Source organism: Enoplosus armatus, chromosome 6 (assembly GCF_043641665.1).
Source record: "Enoplosus armatus isolate fEnoArm2 chromosome 6, fEnoArm2.hap1, whole genome shotgun sequence".
NCBI classification, from domain to species: domain Eukaryota; kingdom Metazoa; phylum Chordata; class Actinopteri; order Centrarchiformes; family Enoplosidae; genus Enoplosus; species Enoplosus armatus.
Window position 1 is genome coordinate 12280861 of NC_092185.1, and position 17185 is coordinate 12298045.

The following is a 17185-nucleotide window of genomic DNA, read 5'->3' on the forward strand; positions in this document are numbered from 1 at the left end:
ATTCTGTGTATCTTTTTGTCCTTAAATCAAGTGTAAGTCTATCATGTGGGTGATTCTTGCATGATACTGTTTCTTAACGTAGGTTGAAGTTTTGTTTACACGGGATATCTTGAAGAAACAAATTCCTTTAACATGACAACCTGCACCGAAGCCTGACCTCCTCTAGCTCTGCAGTGTTCAGAGAGGGAAGACATAGTTAAAGCGCTGTAGAGGTCACGGCTCGTCCACTGACTCCTGGAAGACCTTAACTGGGAGGTTTGTTTGGCAAAACTTTCATGGGCTATGAAGTTGCAGCATGTAACTCTTTCTTTTCTGCATTTCAGGTGCTCGACACCCACAGGCATCAGGATCATTACACACCACTAGAAGCATTTAACAAACTGATTGTAACTTCAGGGGAGACATCTCTCTGCACTGCCTGAGAGAGACATGGATGCCTTTGAGGGAATTCACAGCGTTCAGATTTCTTCTTCTCCACCGTCTTCGACAACAGCGAGCCCAGGATATGAAGTCCTCAAAACAGGGAGATCTGGGATAGCAGTATATTCCTCTACAGTCTTTTTTGGCACACCGGATGTCCTGGGAAAGCCGGCTGTCAGACACAAGTCCAGCAGGGAAGCTGAGGAGGAAAGCTGTGTTGTTGGACGGTAAGTGTCAAAGCCTGACTCATCTGGGTGCAAGAAAGACGAGTTTGATCTCACCTGTAGGAGGTAAACATGGTGGTTTTTATTGGTTTAGAAGGTCATTTTGAAGGTGTTTCCCAAAGCGTAGAGCATTTCATTACTGATTAACTGCCTAAAGGTAACCACAATGGCGGTAGATGAAAGACTTACGTAAACTAGCAAACAAAAGTCCATATTTAGTCATTAGCTTGTGATATTATTTTAGGGCATGTACTGTAGTATGAGAGTTTGCATTTAAACCCTTTGAGTGATTAGTAGAGCCTGACTGCTTCTGGATGTCTGAGGTTGATACTGATATCAATACTCAAGAGAAAATGTGATAATGATATGTCCACCAACAGTTTTCTTTTTTTTACATAAAAACAAAACATAAATAAAAATTGTCCTTTAAAGCGTCACTTAAATGACTACCTTGGGGACATTTTACAGTAGTAAAATAATAAGCTTCCTTTAGCTTATTGGTCAACATAGAGGCCGATATAAATCTGTGATCAGCTAATATCAACTTATTTTTCTGTCTCGCTCTAGTGTGTTTGTTTAGTGGGAAATAGATACATCTCTCCTTATGTTTGCTCACTATTTGACTATTATCAAATTCTCTTAACAATAGACAACTACAGCCATAAAATGCAACACACATTAATGCAGCAGTAATATTAATACAAAAAAAAAATCACTGACCACTTTTTCTGCATACTGAGTACTTTTACTCATATACTTGATACTTGAAGTAAATGTTGATGATTTTAATGTACGACTTTTACTTGTAATGGAGTATTTTTAGTGTGGTGTTGCTGCTTTTATTTAATAAGTAAACAATCTGAGTACTTCTTCCACCACTGCTTAATAACAGGGATCCATCACCTCATGTTTGCCCCGAGGCCCCCAAACAGGACAATCTGACCCTTTTAGAAGTGGGTTTAAGTTTAGGGAAGAGTGTTTGGGCTTGTGGCACATACAGCAACTTATAAATAAACAGCCGGCCATACGAGGTGATACGTCAGTAAATAAAAAGATGACTGTGTTGGTGTACTCGCTGGGTGGATGCTAGCTTGAATGCGGTGGTGTGCTGCTCACTCTGCGGGATCCGGACAGGATGTTTCGGTCAGGGCGTTTTAGAGAGTGGATGCGCTGTCATGTGACCCGAGGGAGAGAAAGAGGCAGAAACAGAGCCGAGACACTCGTGTCTTTTTTCTTGCCTGGCAAACAGTCCACGGGGATTAGAAGACAAATAAGGCAGGAAAAGTCTAAACTAAGTGGGCGTTACACTTAAACTTCACCGTCTTTTTGTCACCGTCAGACTGCTGCTGCCGTTGTTGACGGTTGTCTACGTCAGCGTCCGCATTCCTCCGCCGACTGTGATTTACAACGGCTGAGATTAGTTTAACTGAAACTAGCTAACGTTAGCTCACTTAATGCAGTTATTTGTTCATTTAAAAACAACAACAACTGGAGGACACTGGAGGGGAGAAGCTGACAGATACACAGACAGGGTGGGAGGTTTATCTGCTGTCCTGGACACTGACAGGGTAAGGGCGGATACTGAGGGGGGACAAACCTATCCGTATTAAAAAGTTGTAACTGTTAGCTAGCTAATTGGCTAGCTAAAATTAATGCTTGTAGTCGACGTAACTGCTTTGAGCATGAACTTTACAACTTTGTCGGGAAACGACATAACATTTAATGAAATTTAAATGTTCGGCATTGCTAATGTGGCAGCAGATGGTCTAAAAATGTGGTGCGGGGTCCCTCAGGGGTCTGTAAATCAAGTGATTTCACTGTAACTTAACTCTTCCCTGGTGTAACTCAGTGAGAAAGTGTACAGTGTTAACTTAGCTATGTTATTAGAGCTGGGAAAGAGTATATTTTGATGTTGCCGGACACGATTCTGCTGACACAATTCAGTTCACAATTTGGTTGATGATTAGCAAATATTATTTGAAAACTGAGGTGGGAAACATTTCAATTAACTTCATATTGAAATGTCAGTGTTGTTTTTCAGTAAAGGCTAATGTTTTGAACATTTGAATTGTGTATTTAACAGATGTTGCATCCTAATCCTTCACTTGTAGTAAATAGTATGCACTCTGTAGCCAGTTTATTAGGTTTAGCTAGCTAAAACTAATGCAGCCTCACCAGTAAATAAATAATTCCTACCTTCTAGACCAATACATTTCCTGGGCTGATGAATTAGACATATTTGCCTATTGCAGACATATCAGTTTTGGTTGAAACATTGACTATAAATGGGGTAAACAAAATATTTTATATAATATAGCCTCTCTAAAACAGTTTAAACAAAAACTGAACAATATAATCTTAATGTTGGTAGGATTTATTAGTTTTAGCTAGGTCTACCTGAACCTCTAGCTGAATGGAGCTAAGCTAATTTACATCTGTAGCCCCTTTGCAGTCACAGTTAAAACATACACACAATGACGTACAACACGAGGCAAACAGGGCAGGACAGGAAAATTGTTATTGGTTATTGGTAATCAGTCATTATCAGGATTAAATCAACCCCATATCCTAAACTGTCTGTTAGCAACCCTGTTTAAGGAGTGGACATGAAATATTTATGTCCCCTCGCTAAAAATACTGATTATTTTTCTCCTTGTGTGCAGGTTGGTAGATCTGGATCCAGAGCCAGAGTCCAGAGTGGAGGGAGGAGGCCAGGCTGGGCCCACCTCAGGCAGAGACCATGGCGACCTCTCCCGGCTTCGTAGCTCCTCGCTGGAGATCAAAGAAAAAGAAATCCGAGAAAAGGGTTCGGAGATCCTCAGGGAACAACTGGACGCTGCAAAGAGGGTGTTGTAACCTACTTTATGCTGACACACAAAGCATTGTGTGACCTGGAAAAAAAAACTTGACAATGCAAATGTTCTTCCCTGTTCAGTGTGGTTGTGACCTTTTCTCCTACACATCTCAGGAACTGAAACTAAAGGACAAGGAGTGTGAGCGTCTGTCGCAGGTCAGGAATCAGCTGGAGCAGGAGCTGGAGGAGCTGACTGCCAGTCTGTTTGAGGTTAGCAGTAATCATTGTTCTCTGCTGGGTGCACTGTCATTTTGACATGTGCCTCACACCCTAACAATGAGGGAGGTCACGTGATAGAAAAAACAAAAACTTCAGCTGGAATAGTTTAAATCTAAACATATCATTATTTTATTATTGATGTGTGCAACGGATTAAATGATTACGTGTAATGTGACCCTTCGTAGTGATGAACCCACTAAATTATCAGCGCACTCTTCAGCTCCCCTCAGGTCTACAGAACGTCCCTTTTTATTTGTTTACACATTGAAAATACAATTATTATAAAAGATGCATGTACACAAAGACATTCACATATATACAAACACTTTCACCTACATATCCTCAGATCCGCATCGACGTTAAGTAAACAAAAGTTTGTGCTAGAGAGGTAGGAAGCTAAGAGAGTTAAAAACCAAGGCAAAATGAACAGAATTACATTAAATAAAGATAATGAGCGATAGAAAGGCTACTACAAAATTAAGAAAAAAGCAAAATGTAAATGAAGATAGAAAAGTAAAAGAGAAAAGAGAAAAAAATATTTATATGATATGTTTTTCATTCCAGTTGTCAAACATTCAACACTGTTATTGGAAAGTTGTTGAAGATGTTTTTAAAAGTAAACAAAGATGATGAATGATGGACAATATGTAAGTTTGAGCAGAACCTCTTTTATCTAAATGAAAATGTAACCACATTACTGGAACATAAAAGAAGATGAAGATGTTCAGACGGAAAAAAAATATGACTTAATTAATCAATTAATCGATTATACAAATTGTTGCTAAAATTCTGTCAGTCAACTAACTGATTAATCAACTAATTATATTAGCTCTATTTGGCCCATAAACTCGCATTCACTATAACAAGTGATGTTGTTGATGTTGTGTTTTAGCTTGTTTTGCTGCCCAAAAGTGTCCAAAAAATCACTTTAACTTTAACTGTATAACAACAGATCTACCATTCACCATTAGCAGATAATCAAGAACAATGTCTGATCCCACAGTGTAGACAACAGATATCTTCAACACCGAGTGTTTTAACCTTGTATTAATGTTTCAATCATCATCCCAACAGGAAGCTCACAAGATGGTGCATGAAGCTAATGTCAAACAAGCAACGGCCGAGAAACAACTGAAGGAGGCTCAGGGAAAGGTGTGTGAAGTTGTTCCTCTGTGTTTCTGTACTCCAGTTAAAACTTTAGACGATGCTTCATGACCCTTTGTCCCTTTAAAATTCCTTCATAGCACCTACACTATTTTTAAATTGCACTCTGATTTGTCTTTAAAATGGGCTGTTGTTCTAACTTTTTTAGATACATTTGATGTCAACAATAAAAGGACATAAAGTTGGAGAAGTTATTCGTTTTCCTCCCATCATCAGACTTTCATCACTTTCTGAATTTCTTGTCTGTACTTTTTTTCTGTGTCTGGCTCTCAGATTGACGTTCTTCAAGCAGAGGTGACGGCGCTCAAGACTCTGGTGTTGACATCAACACCTTCTTCGCCAAACCGCCAGCTGCACCCACAGCTGCAGTCTTCAGGAACCAGGGGAGCCCACAAACACGTCGGGGGTCACATCCGCAACAAGAGTGCGAGCGGTGCCTTTCCATCTTCACTTGGAAAATCAGAACCTTCCTCTGTTTCCATTCAGCCTGTGGCCAAAGAGGACAGAGAGGTAACCTGAATGAAGTTTTTACATTTTCCTCTCTTCTCCGTAGGAAAGGATTTTTATGCAACTTTGTGCATTTGTCTGTGTCTACCCTTCATGCCTGCTTCCAGTCACTCGTATCTCTTTTCTTGAGCCAAGTTATCTTTGCTTTTTCTTCTCTCTCAGTACTAACCTCTCCCTGACTTGATGTCCTTCCTCTCTGTCTCTGGTGTCTCTTCCTCTCTCAGCCTGCTGTTCCTGCTCTCCTCTCTCTGATACTCTGCCTGGTTCCTGGCCAGTCTGTTAGTGTGAACTTTGAACCTTACTGGCAGGAGCGGGGGGAGGGGCTGGGCACTGACAGCAGACAGGTAACTGCATCCCTTCGACCAGGCCTGATATGTCTTACAGATTTAGCTGCTGGCAGACGGCCCTTTTATTCTGTACTTGTGGTGTGCTTTTATGGGACATGGGACATTTTATGATAACGTTTTTCCTGCCCCAGAGTACAATGTGACAATAATACACTGCATCTCTCTGGGAAATGTGTTATCACTCTGAGAGCATCATTCTCTAGTTGGTAAAGCTCTTATCCAGAAACAGCATTACAGCTCTCTAGTTAAGACTTTATTTTAATGTTTGAACTTGTCAGTCATCTCTTTTAAAATGATTTATTAGTGAAACACAATTTTTATGGTTGACAAAACAATATCAAGCTCAATAATGTTCATGGCTTCTGAAGGGGCTGTAGCTGCATGTACTGTAGCTGACTCATTAAACAGGCAATTTTACAAGTGAGTGGATTGTTTTCTTTTTTCAGATGGACTCCGTTCTGTATGCAGAGTTTTTGATGTGGAAGGAAAATCCAAGTCTAGACCGCTCGTCTGCCTTCCTGAGTCGCATCTACAGAGAAGACATCGGACCCTGTCTCTCCTTCACAAGATCTGAGGTCAGAATCTCACTGCTTCTTTGCATTAACACTACACCACTGCATCTGTTATATGTCCGTGCTTGAAGTTACGTTACCATTGTTGATTACTGCTCTCCACAGCTGTCGCTGCTGGTGCAGAGCGCAGTGGAAAACAACTCTTTGACCATCGAGCCTGTGGCCATGTCAGCATTACCGATGGTTAAAGCCTCAGCTATAGAGTGTGGCGGCCCTAAGTGAGTGATCATGTCTGCATATCAACTCTCATCCTGTCCTCTCTTTCACCATTCACTGCTAAACAATGGCTAAGTCAGCACTGAAAATCCACTCTTCGGTTTGGTATCGTCCTCTGATGATTAATGGTCGTAGCTGAAGGTTTTCCACTGTCTGACCACGTATCTGAGAGGGGTTTAATCAACAGGCACATTTCTAAGCATTGATCTGATTTTAAAAAATCTTTTTCTTCCAGTGGCTTTAGGGCAGCAATAGAGACGTAAGTCCTCTCAGGAACCAATCACCTGTTCAGCTTTTCACTAACACAAATTACTATAGCATGAAATGAAGTCTGCCTATCCAGACGTCTGAAAGCTTGTGAACAAGTCTGTAAGTTAAAGATTCAGATGGGGTTCTGCATGTGTCTGGGTGTATATTAATGAAAACTTGAACCTTTTCCTCTTCCAGTGACTAACTTTCTCTGATTGTGCACTTCTCTTTTGTGTGTTCATTAGCCTGTATTCAAAGTTAGGATACCTAGGTTTCATTGTTGTTTTGCTGTGATGAAACAATGACTGTGTGTTTCCACGTCCTATAGATGTAATTGTCTGACAGCTGATCTTTCTCCGTTTGTAGAAAATGTGCGTTAAGCGGCATGTCGCGTCTCTGCCGACATCGTATTAAACTTGGTGACAAGGGGAGCTACTATTACATCTCTCCTTCCAGCCGAGCGCGGGTGACTATCACTTCGTCTCTGTAACCTTCATTAGATACTCTGCTGTGAAGTGTTGCTACATGTGACCTTGTGCTTATTTCACCTTTATAGGTCACGGCTGTTTGCAATTTTTTTACTTATATTCGCTACATCCAGCAGGGCCTGGTGAGACACAATGGTAAGTAACATGTTTTGAAGTATTATGTAAATCCTATGTGTGTTTCTTGCTTTGTCAACAAGGGTTTTATTCAGGAGCTGACATGTTGTATGTTTTTTTGTTGTCGTCTCGTCCAGCGGAGCAGATGTTCTGGGAGGTGTTGCGTCTCCGTAGAGAGATGACCGTGGCCAAGTTAGGTTTCTATCTCACTGACCAGGGCTAGAGGACCTGACAGTCTACCAAAACACCCGGCAGGACAGCGTGATCCCAGGACTTTGATTGTTAAAGGTCCCAGTCAGGGTTGAACTGTGGTAACAAACAGGTCTTGGATCAGATTTTGTAGAAGAAGTTGAGCAGCATTAGTGCTGCAGCAGAGGTCAATCCACAAGGGAAGCAGAAAATGTGCCACTTTTATGCAACAAGGCAAAGAATCAAACTAGTACAGCTAGAAAGAAGTAAAAATAAGTGTTCTTCCCAGATATGTAAAATATATATTCCCGTTACACTGCAGGCCTCCAGTAATTCTCTCCACTGGTGAGGAGAATAGTTTCTGTTTCTGAACCTCCCCGGTGGAGTACACACACTTCTCATGCTAAAACAATAGATTCTATGTATCATGTTTCAGGCGTCAGTCTGTTGAAAAGATGAGCACAACGCATGAAAGCAGTCTAGAGTTAAGTTGGTGTCTTACCTCAAGTATTACATACTTATGTAACTATGTAATATAATCGTTCTATTGTGAGATTGACAATATCCATGTAGTTTCCACAGAACAATTATTTGGGTTGTTTTCTTTATTTTTATGCTCACTAGCATCTCGCAGTTACTTTCAGTTATCAGCTCAAACAGCCGAGACTTCCTGTCTCATCATGACCTTTATTTTGTCGATGCACTCTTGCACTACCTGTTCCAGATGCCTTGTGTAAAAAAACACAACTGAAACAGCTTCATGTTATCCCGGCCTGTACTTAATCATCAGATATATTGTTATTGAGGTACCACAGTTACGACACCTCCACGCTCAAAATAGAGACAGTTTTACAAGAAAATGAACAAGCTTTAATACAAGTGATTGCAATATGCACAACTGTAGTTTTGCAAGTCCGCAATGAACAGTATGAGTAAAAGCCATAAATGCAGCACATAGCCATATTATGCAATGTATATTGGTTGTACCTCAAAGTATAGATGTATTATTCTTAATGGACAGTTTTTACAGAAAGTGGCCTCTTGAAGGTAAAAATGAAGAATATTGTGTCAGAAAGTGCAATAACTGCTTCTTAGCCTTCTTTAGGGCTTTGAGGTTGCTAACCTCAGCGTACTGATTATTAACTGTCTTCCAGTGTAAACACTCCATTAAAGACGAGGCATTGTAGCCTGACTGCATCACCTTTGTACTGTGTGTGATTTATAGGTTTTGTTTGATCAGAATCTGATAGCAGATAAATGGATCAGCTGGTTCGACTTTAACGTCGGGTCTTTGCAAAGTTTAGACTCAAGTTTGGGAACGATGACTCATCGCTGTAATTCATTTTAACTCAGCACAACCAGATGACACAGAGACCTATTTCTCTAAGGGCACAACACTGATTTGGCTTTAGATTAAGATTAAGGGCCCAGTTACCCCCGATACACAACGCTCTGAAACACACTCACAGTTGCCTAACAGGCTTGTAAGCAGGAATCAGGCACAGGGATACTGAGACCATATCCCGCTCAGAGAGGCTTTAAGGTATGAAAATCTGTTTTTGGAGCAGACTTTCTACTAAGATTTTAGTTTCCGGATTGAAAGGACTTCTGTAAGCTTGTTTTGTTTTCATGGCCTCATCGTACAGATTACAACTTTAATAATAGAGTTTAATAAATAGTTTGACTTGTAGTTCATGAATGAGCACCGTCAGACTGGTCAATGACATAACATGTAGTACTTGTGATATTAAGTGTGATATTTCTATGATAAATTAAGACAAAATACTCTTACTATAGGGAGTTAAAAACAGGTCATTTTAAGCTGCAAATATATTGAAGACAGTAAGATCATTTTCATATAACACAGAGGAACTCTTGTTTTAACTTTTCCCCTGGCAACATCCAGCACTGACTAACTCTTCTTTCTTGGGGAAATATCTGCAAAAGAGACATTTAGTTACTCATATTTCACTTTAAAATGGCTGGTATGTTTTATTATGTTGAATGAACAATTTATAGAAAATGTATTTTACTTTCAATTTACTGTCTATGTTTTTATAATCTGATTTGGGCAGATTGCGTCCATTAAATTGATTTCTACCTTCAGTGACTCACCTTCGATAACAGAACATGACCATCAGCAGCACTGCCACACCACCGATCACTACTATCACTGCAGTGACCACAGAGACGGCAGACAGCGAGGAGGGCTCTGGATCAGTTCACGCAAACATAAAGTTCAGGATCAGAAGTGAGAGATGCTCACGTGTTGTGTTTGTTTAAATATCTCAGAAAGATTAATCTCTAAAGTACTTTTCAAAACAAAACATTTGCTTCACAATAAAAGAACCAACCTGAGCAAATAAAGGATCCTGGTATGTTGAGGCACTCCAGGTTTTGTGGGCAGACGGAGATTTGTTCTTCACATTCATTAATATCTGCAACAATCAGTCAAAAAGCACTGGAAATCAATGAGACATGCATTTTGTATCTAGTGGGACTGAGCAGTAATTGCTCATCTTTCAGGGACATCTGTTGTCTAAACCGATGCTGACAAGAAACATTTATTAACAAGCTGAGAGGTAACACTTTGGGAATAGTTGACAGAACTATTTCACCTCAAGGTTTTTTAGTAGCTGTTCTGGGAGGGACCGCATCACATGATCTTGATGTCATGGAAATGTCTATTTTTCTGAGCACTTTAAGGACTTCTCCTACACCTTGGCTTTAAAGTTGGGATTGAAACATCACTCTTGACCTTGTTTTGAGATTATTTTCTTTCCAAGGTCAAGAATTGACCATATCTCAAGTTTCAAGCCACCTCTGTAAAGTGCTCAGAAAAAATGAAATTGCAGCAATTCCACGACAACTGGGCAAACTTTATCTGCTCCAGAACAGCTCCCTAATGGACCCCGTTGGGAGGTTGCTTTGCTGAAGAATGAACTGTGATTGTGACACACTGTTTTTTAGAAATGCCACAACATCTGCTCCAGTCGTGTCACCAGGTCTCGGTTTAGCCTTCGTACCTTGACATGTTGGGGGTGTGGGGCTCCACTGTTGGCTGTTTGGATCACAGCTGACAGATGAAGATCCCAGCAGCTTGAAGCCAGCGTGACACTGATACAGAATCACAGAGTCACAGAGCAGCGAGTAGCCGGACTGGATCCTGGGTATCGGACCACAGCTGGGATCTGGAAGACAGGTCAGGCAGGTCCAGGCAGGGAGACGTGAAGACACAGCAGACAAACGCGACATCACACTCAATATGTCTTCGTTTCCACTTCCTCACCCGTGTCCGGTTCCTTCCACGGGCTGAGGTCGAGGTGGGGGATGAGCGGGTGCGAGCAGGCCAGCATGTCCTCCGGCGTCTCGGTGCGCGAGAACGGGTCAGCGGGGACGTGAGTGATGCGGCTGTTGTCACAAATGATGCGGGACAGAGAGACGGCGTGGAGGTGCCTCCGCTGGGTGCTGGTGAACACTCCTTCCCGCTGCCACCAAAACCTTTGGAGACAAAGGCGGATTTAGATTTCCCCCCCTGCACCAGAACGCTTTACATCAGGATTTAGTGTCACCTGTCCCCATCTCTCAGCGCCCTGAACTGTCTCGCCAGCAGGCAGGACAGGAGCGGTCCGACTCGACCTCCAGGCAGAGCGGGCTCAGAGATGGCCCCCACCCACACATCGATGTTGTGCGGTGTCCCGTACAGGAGCTGCAGTTTGTGAGCCAACGTGAAGTTGCTCAGAATTTCGGCCAGTTCTGATGTAGTGTTGGGAACAGAGAGGCTGCAGAGCCTCCTCCACGAGCCGTATCCTGACGGGGTGAGACGGGACAGGAAGTGAGATACTGAGGGGAGACATTAAATACAGGGTTTCAAATACCTGAAACAAAGAGCACCTCTACCAAACATCAGAATAAATGAATACACTTCAGTAGAAATAAAACATTAACCTTTGGATAAAAAGACTAGATAGCCTTTAAGTGTTGGCAGAGACACCACAGGACCATTTGGATTTAGCCCCTACCTACGTTTTAGATAAGGCTTTATTTCCACTCATTTCTAGTCTACTGACTTGACTCTAAATCAGTTATCTGTCGCCAACGTTTGAGGTCATGCTTCTTCTAGACTGGTGGGCATCTGGAGTGCTAACTAACACACATTCCTACATCTGGAACTGCTTCATGAATCAGCAGACTTTCACAGTGGTAACCGAAACCTAACGACGGCTGCATTTGTTTGTGTTCAAGTTCCAGAGGCCTGGTATTGTACACGCAGTATAAGTATACTGTTATCTTACTGTACCGTTTAATACTAACAGGACACTGCCAATCAAAGCGTTCCAAAGAGAAAGCAAGATGATTTTCCAAAGATTAAAGGCGTTCTTTTTGTTTTCCTACATTTTTCTGCCGCTCTCTCCACTCCACTTGCACCTTGTTTAAATGTTTTGCAGCTGTGAAATTAAGCAGATTCAGACTTTTTGAGTCTCACTTTTCCTGGAGTCACAACTACTGGCATGATTTACTGAGACATTTCAATGAAATGGAGTCGTCATTGTTTCTTCTATGAAGAAAATGTCTGCTGTGTCCTTCTGTCCTATAACCCTTATTAACTGAGTTTGTTCTCTAACATTGTTTAAGTTAAATTTACCCTCAACAGGTTATGTAACAGACTCTGAGTCTGTTAAGTGGCTAAATTCAATCTTAATTCAATTTTACAGTACAACAGTACTTGAAGGTTAACGCATGGATAGATGATAAAATAAATACTGTCTGTTGAAACACATCTAGCTGACAGTCAGCAGGAGACGGGAGACATTGTACTGTGCCAGAAGTAAGAAAGCTGGTACCAGGCAGGCCGTGATCCCGGCCCCTCTGGAGGTTAAGGGCCCCGAGGTCCAGAGGCATCCCTCCCTGCGCCTGAAACAGCCTCTCTGTCAGCTCCTCGACCATCATCTGACCTGGAGTCTGCAGCTTGGCCGGAGACAGCAACAGGCCGCGCAGCACAGGGTCTATACCACCTGACACAGCATGTAGTATAAGCATACTGTTATCTTACTGTACCGGAACAGGAAATATCACTGCCAATCAAAGCGTTCCAACGGGAAAGTAAGATGATTTTCCAAAGATTAAAGGCGTTCTTTTTGTTGTCTTACATTTTTCTGCCACTCCACTTGCACCTTGTTTAAATGTTTTGTAGAGTTTAATTCATGACAGCATCGTTCATTACCTTCCTGCACAACCCTCCAAGAGGCAAACAGTGAATGATGCAGAGGCAACGGGGGATGCTGGGAGTTAGTGGTGTATCCCGGCCCCAGCCTGGTCACCACCGGCTGCACCGTGACATGGGCAAAGCGGAATGCAGCGGCTGCAAAGACGTTAGCGATGCTGGGATCCACCTCAGGATCATAACCCTTGTAGGGAGGCATCAGACAAGACATGGCACTCTCCCCGAGGACCCGCGGCAGGTAGTGCTCCCATGTGAGGATCTGGAATGAGAGAGGAAGCAGGTCAGAGTGCTGGGGATGCTCATGAGGGTAGAGGTGAATGGAGGCTGCTCGTGATACCTGGTGAAGGGCTCCCATGATCTTGCGGGCCTCCTGATAAAGGGTGTCAGGGCTCCAGTGAGGGTTGAGCAGGTGCAGCTCTTTGACCAGCCGGTTGTGCTCTCTCAGGAAGAGTGTATGCAGCGCGATCATTCCCAGATGCTCATTAGCTCTCGAATCACCTGTGAAACATTAGTCATGAACAACAGCTCCGCTGACGCCTGCAGAGAACAGACGACTCACTACATTTACTCGCTTACCAGCTTGAAAGCAGGATGTGGTGTTCTGCTGTTGCATGGATCTGCCCGATGCCCCTGAGGCGATCGAATTTCGAGGGCCGCAGGGGTCCAGGTGAGCCTGCAGGCGTGGCAGGAAGGGCATGTAGGCCAGCTCCTGGTCTGAGTGCTGGGAATTGAGGGCCATGGAGCCCAGAGGAGAGGAGTGGTTTCTCAGAGCCGAGCCCAGACTGGTGGAGCTGCCGTACACCATACTGGCATCTACAAAGGAGGTGATGGCATTGAGCTGCTCTCGGTGGCGATGAGACGGGACTCCAGCAACGCAGCTGGGAGCAGAGCGGAAGAAAGGCATGCAGCTCTGGACGCCATTACGAGGGTCTGACAGAGGGATCTGGGGAGAGAGGTTTTATTTTTTTATCGTTGATGATGAGGGGAAAACAAATGTCCTTGTTTACTTTTATTTTACTTTTGTATGTATGAATTTAAATTTTATTTATACTATGTACTGTATGCATTTATGGAATATTCATACAATTCATATATTTATTTTAACTATGTACATCGAGCATCGTAGGCACAAAGAAGACTCAAAGTTCTCTCCTGTCCTGGTTAAGATGATGACAATAACGTCATTTTCACTTGAATTCATTTATATCTATTTATATATTTATATTTAGCAGTGTGGGATAATAATGTCAACTTCCTTAGTATTATTGTTATTTCACCATAAGAAATAAATAAAAGCCACACTGTAACATCCAAGTCAGGAAAAAAGATTAATCAGTTTCCTCCGTCTACGTTTGATTCATATGTCCACTACAGAAACGGTTTTTATTTTAAAATTGTACACAAAGTACTACCATTGTGACAAATGCTTCATTAGGGTGTGTAAAATAGGATTGTAACGGTCCTTTTCTTCAATCTTCAATTGAAGACTGTAGTTGAGCTTTTACACAGTGGGCTGCTTTGTTTTAAGGGGTCACAAGACAAAATGTCTGGGAGGCACCGTCTTTTTGCATGCAATCTTCATAGCATTAGTTTACTGTTTGTTGTAGGTTTTACGTATTTTAATAGTGAACATATTGTACGTTTCAGATTTACATTTTATAAAATGCTAAACTAAAATAAGAGGTGTAGCATATACACAGAATGAAGAAGGGCGACTTAAGGAGGGATGGAAAGGGACAGGAAACCCAGCTGACGGTTAGTGAAGTGCACCTGTATGGGGAAGCAGGGCTTGTCCCGGCTGCAGGTGTGCGTGCAGTCAGCTCCTGTCCTGAAGGCAGCTGTACTGGGGCTCTGAGGTGTCAGCACCAAGTCGTGGTCTATCCACTGACCCCACTCCACCAGCAGGTGGGACAGAGTGGAGTCCAGAGAGATGTTGTCATTGTGAGTGAACAGCACTTCCTGAGACACCAGACGCACCTGGACACCAAACAAAGTGAGGAGTGTTGGAGTGACAGCAGCTGACAGGCCAGAGGAAGACTGAATGCAGCTGCAGGACTCTTACTGGAGGCAGAGGGACGTTATGGTAGGTGTGCTCCGGGTCCCAGCCTCTGGGCATCCCCCACACATCCTCGTACTCTGGAGGCAGCCAGCGGGAATATGGGATGTTTGCGGCTCCCCATCTGGGATGCTGTCTAAACGTTACGAGAACACAACAGACAGACAGTTATCAAAAGCTATTCACGAAAGCACTGCTCTGTTACCACATGTTGTATTTGTGTGTGAGCACTAACCTGTTGTTGCACTCTCCTGTGATGGACCTGTAGCGCTCAGACAGACAGCCGGAGTCACAGCTGGGTCTCTGCAGCTCAGCGGAGCAGCCGGTCACCTGCAGCAGGTTCTCTACGTCTCCTTCACTCAGCAACTCTTTGGGAACATACAGTCAACAGAAAGTCATACTAATATTAACCCAGCTGGCTTCAACTAGCTTGGGGTGGCTGCCTTATGTCAGAGAACCTAACCTATTTCTTAGTGGGCTTGATTCTTAGAGATTCAGTGGGCTCTGTGGGTCTCTCTACTGCCTGAATAGTTTACTTTTCTGACACAGTGGCCAGAGTGTGAAATACAGTAAGTACATCAAAAAATAACTACAATGAAAATTGTGAATCTGAAACCGAATAAACTGGCATCACAGAGCAACAAATTATAAAGAATTAAAATCTATTCAAATAGGCATTTGACTTTGTGGCTCTTCTGGCCGTTTACTGAGGGAAAAGTGATACCATGATGTTAAACATAGGATCCCTCTTTGTTTTAAGCCCAGCTGCAGAACAGGTTTTGGTTGGTGGATCTGGGAACATGTTTGGTGAATTATATGAGAATGAATTATGGGACAGACTTAAAAATGTGATTAAAACACTGTTAACCTATTGACTGAAACACACTGAGAGCCAATGTAAGGAGGGCCTGGCATGTAAGATAAGTCTTAGTTTAGTTCATCAAATACTTGGAATTAGTTGAAAAAGCTGATTTGATTGAAAGCAGAAACATCTCTCCGTTATGTTGCTGTTCAGTACCTTGAGAGTTGGGCTGCACCATAGTGTGAGTGTAGACCATCTCCCTGATCAGCTCCACTGTGTTGTCCAGCAGTTCTGCAGCCCGGATCTGAGTCCTGGTTCTGGCTTCAGTCTGTTTAAACTGAGCCAGCAAGTCACTGGGTCTCAGAGCGCCTTCAGACAGAGACTTCTTCACCCTGGAAACATTAATAGCTTTGTTTTTAGTGCCAACTCAATGAAAATGATGATTTATGCTTTGCAGTTGATCAGCCCTGGTGATTTTCTACCTCTCACTTGTGCGGGCGTAAGCAGCATCAGTCAGCTCAATCGCCCTCTGAAGAGCCTCCTTCATAAATACAGATCCCGGGTACACCGTTCCTGAAATTACCACAAAGGAAAACTTAGATCCAGTTTGAAAGGCTCCTCAGTACCTGGTCTCATCAGTAATAATCAACCAGAAATCCTACCTGAGCTGTTGTCAAATACTCTGCTCAGTGAAGCATGCTCAGGGAAGGAGAGCAGGACAAGAGCCAGAGAGACGGACACCTGAAACCAGAACTCATCTAACTGAATATCTCAAGAAATGTGGTACCTTATTCTAGTAGATTCAATAAAAACAAACAAGGACAAAACAGAAACTCACCGCGAGTGCTGTGTCCATCTAGAACGTTAAAACGGTTCAATCCGTGCAGAAAGGATTCACTTCAGGTTTAGAAACCTAATCAAGCTCATAGTGCCTTACCACTGTACTGACTGTGACTCATCTTGAGAGCCAGCCGGTGTGTGAGTGTGTGTGTGTCAGTGTGTGTTTGGCTCCTGAGCGTTGAGGTTGCCATTTATACACTGGCAGCAGGGCCAACAGGTATGTGCAGAATCCCCTTATCTGTCCTCCTGGTGACAGGAACGCAACATCAAACACCAGACTTGCTGCCTCGACCTAATAACCTTTTAAATCAAATTTACTTCTGTCCTCTTGGCCAAGATGAAAACCCTCTGTCATGTTTGGATCATTTCAATTAAATCAAACAATTCTACTCATCCCTTGAGAGAACGGGGAATGTGCGTCTTTGTAGCAGTGGACACCATGAACCTAACAAAAACAGGCAGCTGGAATATTGAACGTAGAAGGAACTTTAGTAGCAGATTAAAAATACTTATATTTATTATTATTATTATTAAGTAGTGAAATGGGATTTCACGATGACATGTAAAGTTCATTTTCTGTGGATCATTTTCATTACATGTCTGTGTCTTTGCCACATGCCAAAACCTTCAAGCTGATCGTCCCTGTGCCGGTGACATAGACAGGTGAGGATTCTGGGAAATGATGAAGAATGAGGATGAA

At 42.7% G+C, this 17185-nt stretch overlaps 2 protein-coding genes across 2 annotated transcripts; one reads left to right on the forward strand and one right to left on the reverse strand.

The window, feature by feature from the left end:
• The first annotated feature begins 429 nt into the window (after positions 1 to 429).
• rab3il1 (RAB3A interacting protein (rabin3)-like 1) lies at positions 430 to 8760 on the forward strand. Its single transcript, XM_070907205.1, has 10 exons — positions 430 to 647; positions 3308 to 3491; positions 3613 to 3708; positions 4792 to 4869; positions 5155 to 5391; positions 6182 to 6310; positions 6413 to 6525; positions 7139 to 7238; positions 7329 to 7395; positions 7512 to 8760. The coding sequence occupies exons 1-10, from the start codon at positions 430 to 432 to the stop codon at positions 7595 to 7597; spliced, it is 1308 nt and encodes a 435-aa protein (XP_070763306.1). The 3' UTR covers positions 7598 to 8760.
• Positions 8761 to 9443: 683 nt separating this feature from the next.
• Positions 9444 to 15901, reverse strand: epx (eosinophil peroxidase). Its single transcript, XM_070907010.1, has 14 exons — positions 15862 to 15901; positions 15079 to 15211; positions 14850 to 14979; positions 14558 to 14764; positions 13364 to 13730; positions 13125 to 13285; positions 12788 to 13046; positions 12408 to 12578; positions 11136 to 11373; positions 10853 to 11064; positions 10590 to 10754; positions 9918 to 10001; positions 9679 to 9775; positions 9444 to 9501 (listed from the first exon to the last, which is right to left on the reverse strand). The coding sequence occupies exons 1-14, from the start codon at positions 15899 to 15901 to the stop codon at positions 9444 to 9446; spliced, it is 2322 nt and encodes a 773-aa protein (XP_070763111.1).
• Between the last annotated feature and the right edge of the window lie 1284 nt (positions 15902 to 17185).

Excerpts from the sequence above, each read along its gene's own strand:
- epx (XM_070907010.1), bottom strand. The coding sequence starts at position 15,901 with ATGGTCTACACTCACACTATGGTGCAGCCCAACTCTCAAG. Across the intron at positions 10,755-10,852 it reads GTGGAAGGAACCGGACACGG|ATCCCAGCTGTGGTCCGATA; the intron begins GTGAGGAAGTGG and ends CCTGTCTTCCAG. Across the intron at positions 10,002-10,589 it reads CACACCCCCAACATGTCAAG|ATATTAATGAATGTGAAGAA; the intron begins GTACGAAGGCTA and ends TGATTGTTGCAG.
- rab3il1 (XM_070907205.1), top strand. The coding sequence starts at position 430 with ATGGATGCCTTTGAGGGAATTCACAGCGTTCAGATTTCTTCTTCTCCA. Across the intron at positions 648-3,307 it reads GAAAGCTGTGTTGTTGGACG|GTTGGTAGATCTGGATCCAG; the intron begins GTAAGTGTCAAA and ends CCTTGTGTGCAG. Across the intron at positions 7,396-7,511 it reads GGGCCTGGTGAGACACAATG|CGGAGCAGATGTTCTGGGAG; the intron begins GTAAGTAACATG and ends CGTCTCGTCCAG.